Raw genomic sequence first — 19893 nt, forward strand, 5'->3', positions numbered from 1 at the left:
TAATTGTTAAAAATAAAAGAAAGCCTAAACAAGCTAAACGCTATCTATCTACAAAGAGACAAAAGCCAAAGAAGTGTTTACTTGGATCAAAACGATACCATGAGCTAAACAAACACCCCACCTCTGATGAAGGATTAAATATATGTTTGGTATATCTAATTAAGAAGCTTAAATGAAAAATACTACCTAATGGTAGGAAATAAAAAAACACTTTGTTGTTCTGAGAAAGCATTAAATGACATTAAATGCTCAAGTTCAAAAGCAACAAAAGTGATAAGAAAAGTTATATTTGTTGCATTCACAATTTACTCTAAATTTCAAGATAAGTTATTCTACACGCATCCATAGTGCTACAAATCTAATATCAAATGTGGACGTTATAGACAAAAGAGATAATGATAGAATGTTCCTCTCTTGAAGCAAAGTCTAAAAAGATGTACAACCTACTTCAAGCAAAGGACTGAAAAAGTATGTTTGCTTTGACAAAGTTGACTTACACAATGACTGCTGTGAAAATAAGTGTAGAAAAAGATAGGCCAATACTTTCAACCAAGAGAGGGGGTAAATTGGTTTGACTTTAAAAATATGTTCTTTCAAAATCTTTTCGAAATCTTTTATGTTTCTTGGAATGCAATATGACAAATATAGTAAATCAACAAATAAAAGAGATAAGGAAAAGAAAGATTAACACACAGATTTATACTAGTTTGGCCAAGCCTACATCCAGTCTTCCTTCAACAACCTTAGTTGAAAGGATTCCACTATATTGATAGAGTTCTTACAAGCAACACATACAAAGAACAATCCTCTTAATGTACTCTCCGTCCTAACTTAATACCAACTATAGCAACCCAGAAAGATCACCCACTTTTTGTCACCTTAGAGCAATCCCAACTCTAATAATACATTGAGAGCAATCCGATCTCTCAATGAGAACAATCACCATTCTCTCCCCCTGGCACAACAACACAGGAACTCAATCTATAGATTGAAAAAGATAAATTTGATCTTCACAGCAAGCACTCCAATAGTGCATATATGATGAACAACCTTTAAGCACACTTCTTGATAGAATCTTGATGTATAAACCCAAATATGATCATTGATTCTTCACGATGATTCTTGGATGCTCTTGTAATCAAAACTCAAACAAAATGTTAGTTATGATAGACAACTATTTATAGTATTTTCAAAATCCTGACAAATTTTAATCGATTACGCTATTAATGTAATTGACTATGTTTTCCTGCTAGTTTAGCAGTTTTTGACATCATTTCAAAATTTGATTTTTAACCGATTATATAATGCATGCAGTTGATTAAACACTTCTTAACAGCCAAAAATAAATGCAATATGACCGTTATAAAAATATTGATTTGATAGAAATTGAATTCATCATTTCAAAATGACTTAACCAATTATACAACTCATGTAATTGGTTGTGTCCAACACTTAAGCAAAATTCAATTTCAAACTTCTTTCAAAACAAATTTTCACTCTTTTGAAAACATTTAATCAGATTTTCACTCTTTTTAAAACATATATTGGCTAACTTTCTTACTTAATCAGTTATACACATTTTATACCAGATTATGTTAGAACAATTTGCCTCCAATAAAGCATACAAGGAATCTGAAACAATTTAACATATTACATGGATTGCTTAATAGATTAAATCATACCACAAATACATTTTCAATCTGTTTAAACATGTAAACTTTTTTCGAATCATTAATACATGTATCAAGCACACACACACATCAATAATATCAAACATTTGTTATGCCATTTTGTGCAAGATAACAATAGAATAGATTCTCAATGTCCATTAACAAAAATGTCCATTATACAATATTCATCATTATGCACATCATCAAAACAAGATATTCAAAGATTCATTCTTAAACAATGAATGTGCATATCACAGATATAATCACATATATAATCACAATGAATATGCATAACATATAGTTCAAGCACAAAAAAATATATAAACAACAATGTTTCTTAATGTGTGCAAGAAACTATAAAAACATTTTTGTTCACATATGGAATATATGAGTTTAGCTTTCACATAACTTCCCCTATCAATAAGAAGAAAGAGAAAACACAAGCATCGAGGATACGAACTACAAACGTAGTCTAAATAAGAAATATTCATGAAGCTTATATATATATAATCTCTCAAGAAAAAATAAAAAAGACAGAATAAAGGATAGCCAAAGAGAACAAAGCTTACAACGACAAATTCATCCTAAAGAGAAAAAACAAAGAAAAGAGAAGAGAAAGAGAAAAGAATACATCTTAGTTGAAAAAGAGAAAAGAAAAGAGAAAGAGATACTCTCAAGCTTAAGCGTCAAATCTCTTACTACTAAAAGATCATAGAGAAAACACATGCGAGTGTTTAGACTACATTGTATTGTAATCAAATCCTCTCGTAGAGAGATTTAGTATAAACTACTCGTAAGTAATCATTGATTTCAATTATGTGGAGAATTAAAACACTTACAACTAAACTCTTTTGAGTTGAGGAATCTAGGCGCGGTAGTCTAGTACTAAGAGTGGTTCAAATACTCAAGGAAATCTTGGCAGGGTGTTGAGTACCAGGAGTGGTGCAAATACTCAAGGAAATCTTGATGGGGTGTTGATACCAAGAGTGGTGTGAATACTGAAATAAAATCACAGTGAGATAGTTGAGTACCAAGAGTGGTGCTAATACACTTTTCTAATCATATGAAGATTATAGTGGAACCCTCTGTGGAGGAGACTGGACGTAGCTCAGTTGGAGCAAACCAGTATAAAATCTCTTGTGTTATTCTCTCTTCTCTTTACTAAATGGTCCTCTTCGAAAACTTGCAATTGAGCTTTATATTTGAAAATATAAGAACTTCAAAGGTAAACAAATCTTTACTTTTAAAGGGAGTTCTTACAAACACTATAGTAGAAATATTATGAATAACACGTCAATCCTATCAATGCATACACTTAGGGTCGGGCGTCTAAACTTTCAAAAGAATATTGCATACGTTAGACAACGTGCTATATTAGAAGAGTTATGAAAAATGTTTTCCCAAAACGCTATTCAAGCCCCCTTCTAGTGTTTTTTAGGTATTTCAAGCTCAAGTTGAGCAGAGTTGGGGCATCCCATATTCAGCTGAGTTAAGGTATGTCCACATTTATTTGGAATCAGAAAACCTCATTTTATACTCAAGATAATTGATTATCAACTTATAATAATTGATTATCAATAATCAATTTTGACTTGCCATAATTGATTATCACGAGAATTTATGAGAATTTTTAAGCAATTATTTTACCGTTGTGCATTCATTAAATGCATAATCAATTACCATAATTGGATAATTGATTATCACACGTTAATTAGTTGACAACGGATTTTTGGAGGTATCCTTGAATGAGATCTCTATAAATTAGATTGAGACTCTCATTCTAAAATACAGAATACAAAGTACGAAATAAGTGTATTTCGGAAAATCTTATCTACAGTGTGCGGTGATAAGTGTTCTAGGGTTTGTTGAACCCTTGTGTTATGGCTTTGAGAACTTGGCGTGTTGGCATAGAGTGAGAACTTTCACAGAGAGTGTGATTGAGTCCTATTGTTGTTGGCATAGAGCGAGAACTTTCACAGGGAGTGTGATTGAGTGTTGTTGTTGTTGCTGAGTTAAAAGTCTATCATCCTTCGTGAAGCATTCAAAGGAGGTGTTCATCCTTTGTGACGATTCAGAGGAGGTGTTCATCCCTTGTGGGTCACAGGGGAAGTAAGTTTCATATCTTAGGGGAACAAGAGAGGTTTTCTACCTTAAACTGTTTTATTTTCTTTGTGATTGTAACAATTTGTTGGTTTGTGCTAGTGAAGCGTTAATTCTTAGTTGAGATTAACAACTAGATGTAGGATCTCTATGATCCGAACCACGATAAAAATTACTTGTGCAATTTTATCTCTTCCTTACTCTTTTAAGTTGTTTAAATTGTTCTAAAGAATTTTTATATTTATTTGAAAAAGTTATTAAAAGAACGATTTGAGATAAGAAACCAATTCACCTCTCTTGGTTTGTTGAATGCGTTAATCATTCTGTTGCGCCACTCTAACATCCATGTGAGGTGAGGTCGAGTCTACTCAAACCTAGATCGAGTTAAATCGATCCAAACCTAGGTCGACCCAAGCTATAAAGACCAAAATATAAATTTAAATATATGAAAATTTTAAAATTCTTAAGTTTTAGGTGAAATTTTAAATTCTTCAATTTTAAAGTTCAATTGTAGAATTTCATTTTTTTTTTCAAAATTCCTTATCCAAATAAGATATTTGAAGCATTTCATATTCTTTAAAAGAAAAAGGTTTAATCATTCATTTGGTGCTTGTTTTTGTCGAAGTGTAAAGTTGGTCCTCCAATTTTTTCATCTCAATTTGGTCTTGACTTGTTTAAAAATGATTGAATTTGATACTTTCCATTAGTATTGTACAAACGGTGTCAAATTCAATGTTGTGTGTCAATTTGTATCTTTTTAATTTTTTATAAATTTTTAATATTTTTAATTATTTATTTATGTTTTTGGAATTTTTTTTACATTTCAATTCAAAGTTGTGTTACGTGGCTATAGCGGTGTGACGTGACAGTGCCATGATATAAAGTCTCAATTTAATTCCTATATTTGTTATTTTATTCAATTTAATCTCAATATTTTCAATATGTCCTTCTTCAAATTAGGACAAATTTTTTTTTGTATAAATTTTCTGTTGCTATTTTTATTAAAATTGACATTTTTATTAAATATTTTTGGAAATACTTTTAAACTAACTTTACAATCTATATAAATTTATTTAAACAAGTTAGATAAAGTTTGATTGTGACTATTAATTCTCAAGTAGGTCTTCATATTTTGATTGGTCTTAATTGGATATACCACATGGCAATATCCTTAATTGGCATGTGACAATTTTTAAAAAGGAAATTAAAAAATATATAAAAAGAAAATTTAAAATTGAAAAACAATTAAAAAAAAGGTTAAAAAAATCACAACACTTGACACATGCCAAGAATGCTAACCTAAACGTAAGATATGAGAAAATATGGCTTTTAAAAATAAAGTAGTTTTGAGACTTTGGATTTTTATTTGGAAATTAGTGTTCTTGAGTGTATATTTTTGTTAGAATATAATTGTTATGTTATTTCTTTATTTTTATATTTTTTCCTAGAGGCAAAAGGGTCTTTTACCTTTATTTAGTTGGTGTAGAAATTAATTAAGGGATGGTTTGGTGTTTAGAAACCCTAGAAACTCTAAATCAAAGTAGATAAAGCCTTCTGATTGCCCAAAGTACGAGGAGACTTACTTTTCTTTGTTTATGGTTGTATGTTATATGTGTTCTTGATTATCCTGATTAGTAATCCTTGTTACCAATAAGAAACATTGATGCTTTGAAGAGATTTTGATGATGATATACTTGAAGACTTGGAGAAACAAATACAATAATTGTTAAAAGCATTCTTTGTAGAAATCATTTGTATAGAATTATTTTTCAAATGTAAGCACTTAGAAGTTTTATAACTTATTTCGTACGGTAATAATCGATTATCATAAAGGATAATCGATTATAACTAGCCAAAGTTAACCTAAACTCTTGAGAGCACAAAATTGGTTCTAAGGAAGTTCTTAAGTTTAAGTCTTAGCTTAATCAAGTGTTAAACTGAATTTTGGTCGAACAAAACCAGAACAAACTAAGTTTCCCCACTAATGAAGTATAGCGACAACCTAGGTATCAATCCTTGGACTCGGTACAATTAAGTTTAAAGTGTAAAGTTAATTCCTGTTATTTTATTTACTACTAACTAAAATACAAGGTAGAGAAATTAAAAATGAAAGAATGAAATTAAACACAATATAAAATCTATAAGAATTTCTAATCTATGAAATAGAGTTGCAGTTTCAAAAATAGAAAACAAGTAATTAGACCAACAAGTTGCAGATAAAAGCTCAAACTAAAATGAAGAACAATTTAGGAAGTAACACCTAAACTACACTACAATTACCAATACCTACATGCATCACTGGTGAACCTATGCTAAACTTTGAAGAAACCAGACATGAAACCAAATTGAACAGAACTTAAAACTCAAGATTGAAAAGCATCATATCAACAAGAATGTAAAGGCTGAAATAGAAGTAAAGCAGATTATAAATTCTAAAATACTCAAAGTAAACAACCAGAACATCAAAACTCAAACTGAACTTCAAGTATCACTATCAAAAGCAAAGAACAAAGGCAAATGTACAATAGATTGAAAGAAAGAGTCTTAATTACTCTTCAAAAAGACATTATGTGAAAGTTAAGCCCTCTTTGGGGTCTTTTTAGTTCATATTTCAGAACTTCAAATTGCAACTCTCATTCAATTATTCAACCAATGCACACTTTCACAAGAACAAAAATACAACACTGAAATTGAACTTAGTTTGACAATTATGAAGCTTAACATCTCTCAAGAAGACCTCTTGAAAATATAGGCCCACCTCGGGGTCCTATTAATTAGGATGTTTTCCTTCAAAATTCTCAAACATAGTCCAATTACAAAATTGAATTCACACATACTAGAAATAATAGAAAGAAAAGAATAAAAACACAACTTTGAATGAATCTTTATGCATTGGACTCATCTCTGAATCGAGAAGACATCTCGAAAACGAATGCTCAATGTGGAGTCATTTAATTCCAAAAAGGAATCACAAAATGTAGAGTTCTAGAGTCCAAATCAATTTATCAAAACAAAACAATTACAAAAATCATAAGCAAAGAACAAAATCAAAACGCAAACAAGAATACGAAATTGAACTTTATTAATACGAAGAAGAAAATTACACACTACCGGAAGTCACCAAGATTCTCGCGGCCTGTTACTCTCGCGATCGTCTCAACAAAATCCAAAAGCCAAGAAATCTACCTCTACTAAAGAGTAAAAATCCTAAACTAAAGAATGTAAAATTGCAGAGTCTGAAAGTGTAAAGCGTGTCATTTTTATTTACAAAAACCCCTTTTATAGGGTCAGAGACAGAAGGAAAGGGGAAACGGGAAACCTTGACAGCTCTTGAAGCTTCTCTTCGACGCTTCCTTCACTTCAATCAGACGGCTAACCTTCTTTGTCCATGTTGATCACCAACCCTCTGATTAACTTAAGCTTCGGTGAGCTTCTTCTTCGGGCAAGATCGCCCTCTAGTCACGTCTTCAGCTACACCGGTCAGGGTCGCGAGCTTCTTCTTCCTTTCTCGTCTCACTTCGCGCTCTCTCTTACTTCTCTTCTCAAGCAAGACCTAACTTTTGGGTGTTTTATGTCCTTCCCCCAAATGCTCGAGAGTTAGCTTTTCTCCCAAAAGAGTTGCACGAGCAAGGACCACCTAGAAAGCTATAGCCAAGCCAAAATGGTATTGTTCCACTGATCACAGGTCCAATTTAACGACCCAAATCACTGTAGTAGACCAAACGGCGACGTCCTACTTAAATAGGCCCAAATCCAGCACTTGCAGCCAACTCTTCTTCAATTAACATTAGAGGCCCAAATAAGTCATTCCAATAGCAGCAACCCAATCTCCACATCCCGAAATCCTACAAAATAAAATGAATTAAAAAGTTAAAACAAAAATTACTAAAAAATATAACCTATTCTAAAAACTATTTTTACTTTGTTTTATAAAATATTTTTCTAAAGAGAATCTAATTATTTAAAAACCTATTTTATTCATCTAAAAAGAGAAAATTAACCAAATTTTTATTTAAAAGCTAGTTTTACCATTTTACACTAAACTATTATATTTCTATAAAATTAAATTCTAAAGAACCATAAGAAAAGACTTTTAACAAAGAAAAATATAAAAATTTAGAGTGTTATCATCCATTATTGAGAAAGGAGAAGCTTGTGTTTATTGTGTCTAAAGGTGCAAGTGATTCTCTACACGTTGATTGAGTTGGTATTCATTTCATCGTGTGTCAAAGGAAGGTGTCTTCTTCTCTTATTGTTTCATCATTTTTATTGTAATCTTAAACTGATTTTTAGTGAAAAGTTAATCATTTTTTATAGTAATTAACGGCTAAACGTAAAATCTTTTGATTCAAACTAGGATAAAATCATTTATGTGATTTTCTCTATCCCTTCATCTCTTTACTTTATTATGCTCAAAGAAAATTTAAAAAGGGAAAACAAAGTTTTTAAAAGAACCAATTCACTCCTCCCCTCTTGGTTATTGTCCATTATCATGCTCCTTAAACATTCCGCTATGTGACACCAATTTCTATAACTTGGATTAGAGCTTCCTTTGATAGTTTTTCAAATTTTACGAAAATTGCCAAACATAATCAAGTTTATGCTAAAGGTGCTTCTATCACTTTTTCAGAAGTGATAGAAGCTTGGTGTGTTTTCCTCATTCACTTTTTTCTTTAGGTCACTAGTGCACAAACATCGTATAACGTCAGCGTTCAACGTCGAACCACTCAATAGCCAACGTTAAAAATCATTAGTGGCATTGTAAATAAATGCAATTATTAAACGTCGTTTAGAATTGTAATTCGACGTAAAACGATATAAAACGTCGAATGCCCGAGCGTTAGATGTCAAAAGGTTAGTGAGTTCAATAAAAATTTGAGTGGGAGATTGAAAATTCATTCACTTTATCTTGGCGCGCGAGACCGTCTTCTTTGCTCAAACTTTTCTCAAACGAAGTTTGACGACCATCACATGTAATATTTCTTTCATTTGAAACAAATGCATGTTAATTTACTACTTTAGGTATGGTTTTCGTTTGTTTTGACCGATTATTTTCGTGTTCTTGTCCTTCATAGGCGTGTTCTACTTTCTCACTCACTTGTGGCAACACTTTATTCCGATGAACCAAGGTTAGTTTTCGTTTTCGTTTTTGTTTTTGTTTTAAAGAACGTATTTGTTGAACTTGTTTATTGTTATTTTTTGTTAAACTTGTTTGTTGTTGTTGTTTGGTTGAACTTGTTTGTTGTTGTTGTTTGATTGAACTTGTTTATTGTTTGTCATTGTTGTTTGTTGTTCATACTATATTACACATTCATAGTTCATGCTTTACAAAATACCAAAAACTGAAATTTGTGGTTTTTCTGCTTTTCAGGTCTTGTAGAGTTGTAAAAAAGGATAACAATTAATTAAAAAAATTAAAAAACTTGATTAACGTCGTTTATTGATAAAATTCGACGTCAATTTAACGTCTCCCGATATGACGTCGTTCTCGAATTCGACGTGAAAGCCTCAAAATATTCGACGTTGTACGCTGTTTTTGTACTAGTGGGTCTTAGAAGCTTGGTGAGTTTTCCAGCCCCCCTCCCCATTTGGGGGTTTTAGGTTCTTTCTTTCTTTTTTTATTGTATTGAATCTAGTTTTTAAATGCAATTTCAATTTCTTTTTCACTTTCATTCTCTATTTCAATTTTATTTTTCCCCATTTCGATTTCACACTTGCAGTTCAATTCTAAATTTCGTTTTATAGTTCACTTTCATTTTCCCCCATTTACTTGTGCAATTTCGTTCTAGATTTAGTTGTTGTTTCGTGTTTAATGTTTGAAGTTTATTTTGCTATGTTGAATTTCGTAATAGTGGTAGGTTGAATTCGTTTAAGTTGGTAATTGGGGATATTGCATTGTTTACTTGAGATTTCTGAACTGTGATTGTATTTTTCTATCTTACTTTGCATTGTATGAAGTTTGTTCTGTGCTTGCAATTAGGTATATCCTTAGTTGTCTAATTGGTAATTAATCATCGCTTAGTTGATTAATTTGTGTGATGTAGAATTAATTGAATAGGTGTGTTGCGTTCGCTTAGTTCGCAATTTTGAAGACTGGAGTATCCTTCGCTTAGTTGGGTAACTCGTGTTGGATTAAGAGTAAGATGACCATTTTATTTGTTGTTAATCAAGGATAGGAAGCATTGCAATTGATCTAACTGCCGATCTGTTTTTAAATCTATGTTTAATTTGTGCTTCAATTAGTTTAATTCTGTTCACAAAACTGCCAAGTTTTGGAACTCATTTTCATGAAGCGTAGTCTAACGAACTACAAACAAACGAACTACAAACGCAGTCCAACGAACAAATTTTCATGAATCGTATATATAGAAGATCTCTCAAGAAGAAAATCAAGAGGATAAAATAGAGGATAGCCAAAGAGCACAAATATTACAAGGACATATCCATCATAAAGAGAAAAAGAGAGAAAAGCTCAAAGAAAAGAATATATCTAAGCTGAAGAAAAGAAAAGAAAAGAGAAAAAGAGAAAGAGATACTCTCGAGCTTAAGTGTCAAGTTTCTTACTATTGTAAGAGAGTAAAAAGAAACACCTTTGAGTGTTTGGAATGCATTATATTGTAATCAAATCCTCTCGTAGAGAGATTTAGTCTGAATTACTTGTAAGAAGTCGTTGATTGCAATTCTATAAAGAATTAAAATACTTACAATTGAACTCTTTTGAGTTTAGAAATCTAGGCGCGGTAGTCTAGTACTAGGAGTGGTTCAAATACTCAACGAAATCTCGACAGAGTGTTGAATACTAAGAATGGTGCAAATACTCAAGGAAGTCTCGGTAGAGTGCTGAGTACCAAGAGTGGTGCTAATACTTAGAGAAAATCGCGGCGAGGTAGCTAAGTACTAGAAGTGGGCTAATATTCATTTGTAATCGTGTGAAGATTATAGTGGAATCCTCTACGGAGGAGACTGGACGTAGCTCAAATAAAGTGAACCAATATAAAATCTCCTGTATTATTATATCTTCTCTTTACTAAATGATCCTCTTAGAAAACCTGTAGTTGAGTTTTATATGTCAAAATATAAGAACATACAAGTTGTACCTTCTAGTGTTTTTTAGGTACTTCAGATAAGTCTACGGATAAGTGTTTCTTTTTGCCTTGTGTGCATTTGAAGAAGATGATCTGTAGGAGCGACTACAGTTGGTGAGGTTGGGTACAAGAGTGAGATGAATTCTTTCCACTATTATATTATGGTTCGGTGATGCTCATGGTGTTGTTCATGACTAAGATAATCATGATGGTGGTGTATCTATGATGATGATAATGGTACCCGAGATGCTTCAGGTTATGTTATGTTGATAGTGGTGTTACTATAATCATTACAGTAAGTAGTTAACATAGGTGCTAATGAGTGGATAAACCAAAGGTCTATGTGTGAGATGCTAGTGATGACATCAAGGGTTAGAGATCAATGATCAATGATCGAAGTTCAAGGATCGAGGATCGAGTAATTCAGTATGATTGAATTGTTTATGTTAGAGGATTAGGAATCCTATTGTTATTACTATTGTGTGTGAGGTGTTTGATTATGGTTGATATAATAAGAAGGTATGCATCTTGTTGTTTGTTTCATTATGGTTGGTATAATAAAGAGATATGTATTTTGTTGTGTGTTTAAATGTGGTTGATATAATCAATATGTATGTGTCTTGTTGTTATGATTATTTTATCAATAGCTTAGCCCATACATGTTTGTGTTTGTGTGTTTATGAATGAATTTATCGGCGATGATTGTATAATGTGTTATACGTGAGCGGATAATGTGACAGATGCTCCAAAGGCATGAGTGATTCGAGAGAGGATGGAGAACAACCTCGAGATTCATTTAAAGCTATTTTTTTTACAAGTTAAGACAATATAATTGAAGTATATCCTTCGTTATTTTATTACTTGAATTAATGTAATTGGATAAGGTTTTCTTTAAGTACTTTTGTGCTATGATGAATTTTGAATTTTACCAATTTTTAATAACTCATGATATTTCAGAAATCAGGGTCTTATATTTAGTATGAGAGCCATGTTTTCAAAAAACTTTTAGGGCCTTCGGGGAGTCAGCTTGTCTAGCTTTAATTATGTTCCTCTGAAGTGTGAAATATTATGTGCCTTGTCTTTTAATTGTTGTGGTATTTGGTTTTGTGGTGTAACCTTATAACTTATTTTTTGTTGTTTGCAAGGTTTATCTTTAGCTTTCACAATAATTGTTTGGTCATTACCAAGTGGTAGGGTTGTATATTGGATACTAGAATTTCCTGAGTTTGGTCCTATATGATGGTTTGAATTATGGTGTATTTCACTAAAATAATTTAGAAAGTATAGGGTCTTCTTGATTATATGGAATGTGCGGAGCTAACCGTACTTGAGTTATCTACATTTGTTGCATGAGTGATATGAATTGGTAAATCTTGTTCGTGTTTGATGTTTGGAGGTTTGAATATGGTAATTATGAAAGAAATTGATGATATCATATTCACGACTAGATATGATGAATTAAATAAATTTTGTTGTGATGTTATGTTATTCATTCAATTAACAGTACTTTAAAAGTTACTTGGTGAAATGCTTATTTTAATGAATTATAACTTGATAAGTGATATGCTATTAAGGTGTTTATGTTATACTAACTGGAGTAATGATTGATTAGAGGCAATATAACTTTCAATGCTTTGAGGTTCATGAATTAGGTTGTACAGAATATTATGAACAAAGGTGAGTATTGGTAATACATAAAAAAGATGGGAATGGAATGACTGTTGAGTCCTTGTATGATAGGTATAAAATTTTAAGTATACTTATGATGTTATGTTTGGATATGTGCTTATGTGTGTTTGCTTAAGTGCGGCATCGAGATTGATTCTTTTGTTGTGTGGTTTTAGTATGAAATTAGATGTTTTGGTGCTCTATGCTACTAGATGAGTGAATATGGGTCTGGATACGGGTTCCAGATTCATATGGTGTGCTAATATGATTTTGTGACTTTTTGACTTTTTTTACAATGTAATAGAAGCTTATTACATGAATTTGAGTTATTTAGAAGTTGCCTAAACAATTTAATTATATATTTTACTGAGTAGTATTGAGTTTGAGCTTTGATAGAAATTATACAGCTTTGTGGGAGAGTTGTGAGTAGTGGGATGCTTAAAGAACTACTCTTGACTTGTTCAAGATAAGGAAGTGTCTAGTGTGATGGCGGTGATGGCCTCTCACTTGTTTGAAGTAGAGAAAAATATAAATGTAAGAATTAGATAAAATAAAAAAATTATTTTACTTTTATACTTGATATTAAATATTTAATTAATGTATTTTATTGGATGAAGAAGAAATTATTTGGACTGTTCATTCCAGGATTTGCGTTTGATTAATCTATATTATATATAAAATTTAAAAATATACAAATTTGAGTGAAGAAGAAAGATGGAATAATAAATTATGAGAAATGATAAATTTTGAAAAATTTGAGTGAATTTGAATGGAGAGGAGAGATAGAATAATAGATTTTGGAAAATTTAAGTGAAGAGAAAAGATAGAATAGTAAAAGGTTTATTTAGTTTATGGAGATTATAAATTTCTTAGAGAAGAATTAAAACTTTTACTATAATCATTATTTAAACAATTCCTTTTAATTATTTTAAATAATATTAATTTATGAAAAATCTTTCACAAAATAATTTTCACTAAGCAATTATTTTTTATTTCTTTTAATTATTTTAAAAACATTAATTTCTAAAGAATTTTATATTTTCCATAAAATAATTTCCACTACTAAATAAAAGTAGTAAAAACATTCCTTTATTTTCTCTATTAAATTTCATAAAAACAAAAAAACAAATAGTAAATGCTGAAAGATAAAATGTGTACCACAATCTTAACGACTACGGAGATTAAATTGAAACAATTAAAAGTTGTGACCAAAGTAGTTAGAAAATGTTCATTTTCATTTTTGTTTTTCATTTTAATTTTTCTTAATTAAATAAAGGCTTAATACCTCTTTTTGTCCCTCTTTATAAGGGAAATGTTCAAGTTCGTCCTACCTTTTTTAAAAAATTCAATGTGGTCCCAAATTGTGAAAAAAGTGTCCAATTAAATCCTTTTTGGTCACGGCGTTAAATATTTAACGATGAAACTGCTCCTCTGGACTAAACTTGATGAGTTGTTCATTTTTTCTCTTACGTGGCATGGTGACGTGTCAATTTTGAATTTTAAAAAAAAATTGCTTGACACATCATCTTCTTCTTCCACCTCTGCCACTCCCAATAATTGCAATGGGTAGTGTTTTCAAATTCCCCAAACAGCCGTTTGAGAACATCTCATCCCAGAGCTTCCTCATAGGACGCAGTAGATCCTCCTTACAACACGCTTCCATTATGTAATTATAAGACGAGACATTGGGTTGAAACCCTTTCTTCTTCATCTCCTGCAGAACAATATAGCCTTCTCTCACTTTCCCAGCCCTGCACAAAAATGAAATCATTACATTGAAACCCTCCACATCTTTAAAGTAGTTTTGAGAATTCAAAACATGGAACGTCTCCAATAACTCATCAACCTTGCCATGCCTACACAGATTCCTACACAAATCATTAACAGTCAAAATAGTTGGGAACCTCTCTTTCTCAACCATGAAATTGAAAAACATTATAGCCACATTCCTCATTGATCGAAACCCTGCGACAATAACCCAATAAGCCATGAAATCGGGTTTCCAACCCCTACTCCTGAGATCACCCAACATCCACAAAGCCTCCGATACCTTAGAAGCTCGACACAATCCATAAACAGTCAAATTGCGATTTCGAAACCCAGAAGCCCCAAATTGATATTTCAAAGACCTAACCCTAACTCAGAAATTTTAATCACTGCCACGTTCTCAGTTAATGAAAAATACTGTCACTGCCACGTTACCAAGGTAAATAGCCACGTTGCACACATCAGTCCACGCTGTCAGCTGGATCGTTAAATATTTAATGCCGTGACAAAAAAGGATTTAATTGAACACTTTTTACACAACTTGGGACCACATTGAACTTTTTTAAAAAGTAGGATGAAATTGAACATTTCCCTTATAAAGAGGGACAAAAAGAGGTATTAAGCCTTAAATAAAATATAATACATAATATAAATAGTTAGTTTTTGTTTTTCATTTTTATTTTTAATTAAATAAAATATAACACATGATATGTGTGTATTAAAAAAAGTGTACAATAATCTTTAAAAATATAATAATATATAATTATTATTAAACATATCTAATTAAAAGTGTCAAAATATTTTAAAATAACATATAATAATAAATTATTATTATATATATCTAAATTAAAATATATATTAAAGTAGTCAAAATATCTAAAAAGATTGTTATTATAAAAATTCAAATTATTAAAAATATTACCAAAGTATTTTAACTATAAAAACATTATTATTTTATAAACTAAACATTTCATCTACTAATATCATCAAAGTATTCTAACTCTATAAAAATACTTCTATAAATTAAATATCATCAAAGTATTCTAAATTCTAAAATATCGGATACTTATAAATTATTAACAAATAAAGTATTCTAACATTATTAATAAATAAAATATTCTAAAACTTCACTATATTTTAAAATAATTATTTTATTTATTAATAATTTTTAAATACTTTATTTTTAAAATATTTTAATAAAAAATATTTAAAAATATAGAACATATTAGATATTTTATTAATAAATAAAGTATTTTAAAATTATTAATAATTAAAGTATTTAAAAATATCGATCGCGTAGCCTTTTAAGAAGATCCTTAAAATGTCTATATATTTTTCTGGTAAAGAATATATATTTTCCTCCGGTTTTCTTCCTAAGGATACCATTATATATGAAGATGTGTTTGTATATTTAAAATATTCTGTGCAGTTTTATAGAATTGGGTACAACACCTAACACTATTCTTAGCTTAGGGTGTTTTTAAATCTAAATTATTTAAATTTTTAAATGTGTAATAGAATTTTTAATTTGAAGGTGTCAGAAATGTCATAACGAAAGTTTCAATTTTCAAGTCTAGAAAAAATAGTTATCTTGTAACAGAACTTGAGATGAAGCTGAAAAATATTAAACATAGGAAGTTTATCTCGCTAACGTCACATTTCAAAATGGTACACATATTAGCTAAAGACAGTTCACCCACAAATTACATATTAGAATATAGCCATCAAAGTTGCTTCTCCCAGAACATGTCCTTGTATGGCATCTTCCAATAGCTTCTCCTTCGTCACCTGCAAGAAATTATGCAAAAATATTCACATATAAGAAAAACAAGATAACCTAAAACCTTAAATAAGAAGAAGCTTCTTTATTCATTATAAGAAAATCTCTTAAAGGTTACAAAATATGAAAGTGCATCACAAAAATTAAAATGATATTTATTTAAAACAATTTCTCAATAGTAAAAACTATTGTATTAAGAAAAAAGAGCATCAAAATGAACTACTCTAAACAAATTTTAATGAATTCTAAAGTAAGTTTAAATAAACGAACTTAAATAAGCTTTTATTACACATTCTATTTTAAATATTTCAAGATTTAAGAGTTTAAAAAACAAACTTTTTAGTTCAGCATGTTAATAGAAAATAAAATTATTGTTAGAATAATAGAAAAGAATAATAATAATTCCATATACTATTATTAGAGTAAAATACAACTGTGTTAGAACTTGAAAAAGTCATTAGAAAAATAAAATTGCACGAAATCAAAATTGGATTTAACCCAAAGAAATTGTTAAATAAGTCTTTACTTTTTTCTAGAATTTCTAAGAACATGATAGTACCTTGTTACCAAGGTGAAGCTGTGTATCCAAAGCGTAAAGCTTAAACTGGGTTCTGTGACCATGCGTGGGCAACTTAGGGCAACACCAACCTGGCACCTTCAAGTCATTGTTCCCTTCTTTGATCCCTGCGTACTCCCCACCCATCTCCTTCCCGGAGAACCCTTCCGGCAGCCCCTTCACCGTCGCCGGAATGTTGGCCACTACCCAGTGAGTCCACGGCACAATGGGTCCCTCGGGGTCAGGCGCGTCAATGTCCTCCACGACCAGCGCCAGGGTCTGCGTTCCCGGCGGCAGGTTGTACCACTCCAACGGTGGGGATATATTCTTCTTTGCCCCTTGCCCCTCCTCCGTGTAGTTCCGTGGTAGCTTCCCCTCGTTGCTGAAGGCCGGTGATACTAGCCTGAACTCCTCGCTCCCGTCGCTAGCCATAGTCGTCACAATCTTAAAGAAAACAAATAGAAACCTGTCTTTTTCTTTTCTTCGTTTGTGTTCTTGGTTGTTTATGGAACATGTTACTTAGGTTATTTATAGATGGATGAGTTTCCGGAAGCGGTGGGTGTGTAAGATGAACGTGTTGCGACGTCGAGAGAAAATGGAGAAGAATCGCTGGGAACACGACGCGTGGTTGAATTCGTGGAAGGTGCTCCAGCGTTCTTCAAGGATCTAACTCGTCATGAAGAATAGAATCCCAGAGTATTTTGTTTCGTCTTTATCTGTCCATAATTAATTTTCAATAATTTGAAGATAAATATTTGTTTATAATCGTCTCAACACGAAAATACAATCAGAATAGAAAAAAAAAACCAAAAACAAAAATAAAAATGAAGTTGCCGTCGTGTGGGCTAGAAATAGAAGTATTTAACATCTTTGTAAGGGCTATAATACAGAACACTATGTAGTACACCAAGAACGTTTGTTTAGGAAATACTCACAGTTTAACAGAACAAAGTGATACATTTTTTTTCTTTAAAAGAATTATTTTACATATTATGCATCGATTATTTTACAAATTTTATTAATATAGAATGTGGGACTTTGATATTAATTAATGACTAATGTAAAAAGTGTCACGTATATATATTTTTATCAAAATTATCAAGTTAGTTTTGTGCTACAATCATGAAATGTGAAGCAATCTGAAGCATATTGTAACAATTAATGTGGAAGGTCAGGCCTCTTTAAGGATGTTTTGGAGTCAAAATACATTTAATGTATAAAGTTGAATAACATAGGAGAGTTATGGCGATGAAAATATTTACGTAAGTGAAGATAGAAAAGAAGGGAGTTGGTTTGACGAGGAAGTGGTATATGAAGAATAGGAAATGGTAGTAGAATAGTTCTTTTTTGGAGGATAACTGGTTGGAAGAACTACAGCATGCATAAATATCCGACACTCTATTGCAATGTAATTAAGAAGGAAGTATGAGCTGGTAATACCTCGGAGTGGTGCAAAGAGTGGAGATGAGGCTGATTTGAATGTGAAAAAATAAGCATAGTATCATATGGAGAAATTACTGCAACAATGACATTTTAGAAGTTTTTTTTTAATATATAGGTTAAAAAATGGATTTTAAGCCTAAGTTAATTTTACAAAATTAGTTTGTAAGAAGTGATTTTGTACTTATATATTGTTAATTAGTCTTATTTTTAGTTAATGTTTTTCAATATACATATCTCACACTTGTGAAAATTATATATTTTATAGTGATTTTTTATACCTGTCAAAATTTAGCAGTTATAGAAAGTGACGTAATGGCAGTTTTGTAAATATGAGAAACTTTTTTATATCGGTTATAATAAAAATAGGTATAAAATGTATAAATTATTGATCTACACCGATTAAATATTATAACACGTATAGATTATTTTAGGTTTAATATCTATTTTGGTTCCTCGGTTTGTAGGGTGTGTTCAGAGTTTTTTTCCTTTTTTTCAAAAGTTCACAACCGTCTTATTTTGTAAAAACAGTTTAAGTGGATCCTTCTTGCTTACAGCGTTAAAAAACTAACGGCAGGTTGTAACATCCCAAATTCTCACATTAATGTAACATCCCAACTTTTCACATTAATGTAACATCCCAACTTTTCACACTTGATAACTAACATTACATTTACGGTAACATCCCGTAATCTCACCCTTTAAAATTTCCTAGTTGATATAAGTCTATACATGTAAAAAGGTTCTAATTATAATTCTTCTACTCCTCCCTTTCCTTGACACTATGTGAGGCGACATTCCTTCATCTGCTCCCGTATAACGAATTATACGATCATCGCACATACCCAAACACAAACAAGTAGGGTGAGCTAACATGCAACCAATCATTTATAAAACATGCATGCAAACCTCATATAATAATTATGTCAGACATACTCATACCATCATACAACAAACACAACATACATATTCATCTATTACTTTGATACACATGATAAAATGACATCACAAGACTTGTTACTTTATACCCCGACTCGTCCGGACTAGAATGATTACCGAGCTATGGCGGGTCTTGCACTCGTGGTGGCTTTTTGAAACTTGGCACTACCGCCCGGCACTACCGCCTTATGAAACTTGGGCACTACTGCCCGGCCACAGTCACGAGGTTAATCCGTCATCACTCACCTTGGATCATATGGAAGCACCCAAGACTAGGACCTCCTGCTACTCCTCACCACATGGTTCAATCCTCTTTACATGAGAAGAAAGACCATTGGAGTTTCAGGATGACCCCCAAAACTGAGCTACCATGCAATCATTCTATACACCCCCAAATCACCACCATGTATCATCTCCTTGAGGATCATGGAATTACGTATATGAACCATACTCTTACTTTGAAACTTAACCCAAGACATGAATAACCAGATACTATCATATTATCACAGTGAATCCAACATATCTCATGCAGTCACATACTTCCCACATAAATCACCTCATTATAGTTCACAACCATGTTCAGATACATAAATTCAAATGCAAAAAAATCCAATCATTTCAGAAATCATACAAACTGAATATATCACAAAATAAATTAACAGTACATAATCTGTTCAATAGGATTTAAGTTAAAAACATATCGAGTAAACTTCTAGGAAAGAGTGGTGCGTCACAATGGACAACTTAAGTACCAAGTCTTTCCTTAGCCAAAGTGTTCCTCAACTAGTTTTTAACAAATTTCTTATTTACAGATTCAAAATAGCAACATATAATATTAACACCGAAATTCCACATAGATAGATATACAGTAAGCATTAACACTATTCA

The 19893-nt window shown here is 31.3% G+C and overlaps 1 protein-coding gene across 1 annotated transcript; it reads right to left on the bottom strand.

Annotated features, from left to right (window-relative positions):
- Positions 1-15899: 15899 nt before the first annotated feature.
- On the bottom strand, positions 15900-17272 carry LOC108347258 (uncharacterized). Its single transcript, XM_017586423.2, has 2 exons — positions 16630-17272; positions 15900-16078 (listed from the first exon to the last, which is right to left on the bottom strand). The coding sequence occupies exons 1-2, from the start codon at positions 17056-17058 to the stop codon at positions 16001-16003; spliced, it is 507 nt and encodes a 168-aa protein (XP_017441912.1). The 5' UTR covers positions 17059-17272; the 3' UTR covers positions 15900-16000.
- Between the last annotated feature and the right edge of the window lie 2621 nt (positions 17273-19893).

The sequence above is a fragment of the Vigna angularis genome, chromosome 9 (assembly GCF_016808095.1).
Source record: "Vigna angularis cultivar LongXiaoDou No.4 chromosome 9, ASM1680809v1, whole genome shotgun sequence".
In the NCBI taxonomy this organism is placed as follows: Eukaryota; Viridiplantae; Streptophyta; class Magnoliopsida; order Fabales; family Fabaceae; genus Vigna; species Vigna angularis.

What these genes read in the sequence shown, in the direction of transcription:
- LOC108347258 (XM_017586423.2), bottom strand. Translation starts at nt 17,058, where the DNA reads ATGGCTAGCGACGGGAGCGAGGAGTTCAGGCTAGTATCACCGGCCTTC. An exon ending in AGCTTCACCTTGGTAACAAG is followed by an intron (nt 16,079 to 16,629) that starts GTACTATCATGT and finishes AATTTCTTGCAG; the next exon opens with GTGACGAAGGAGAAGCTATT.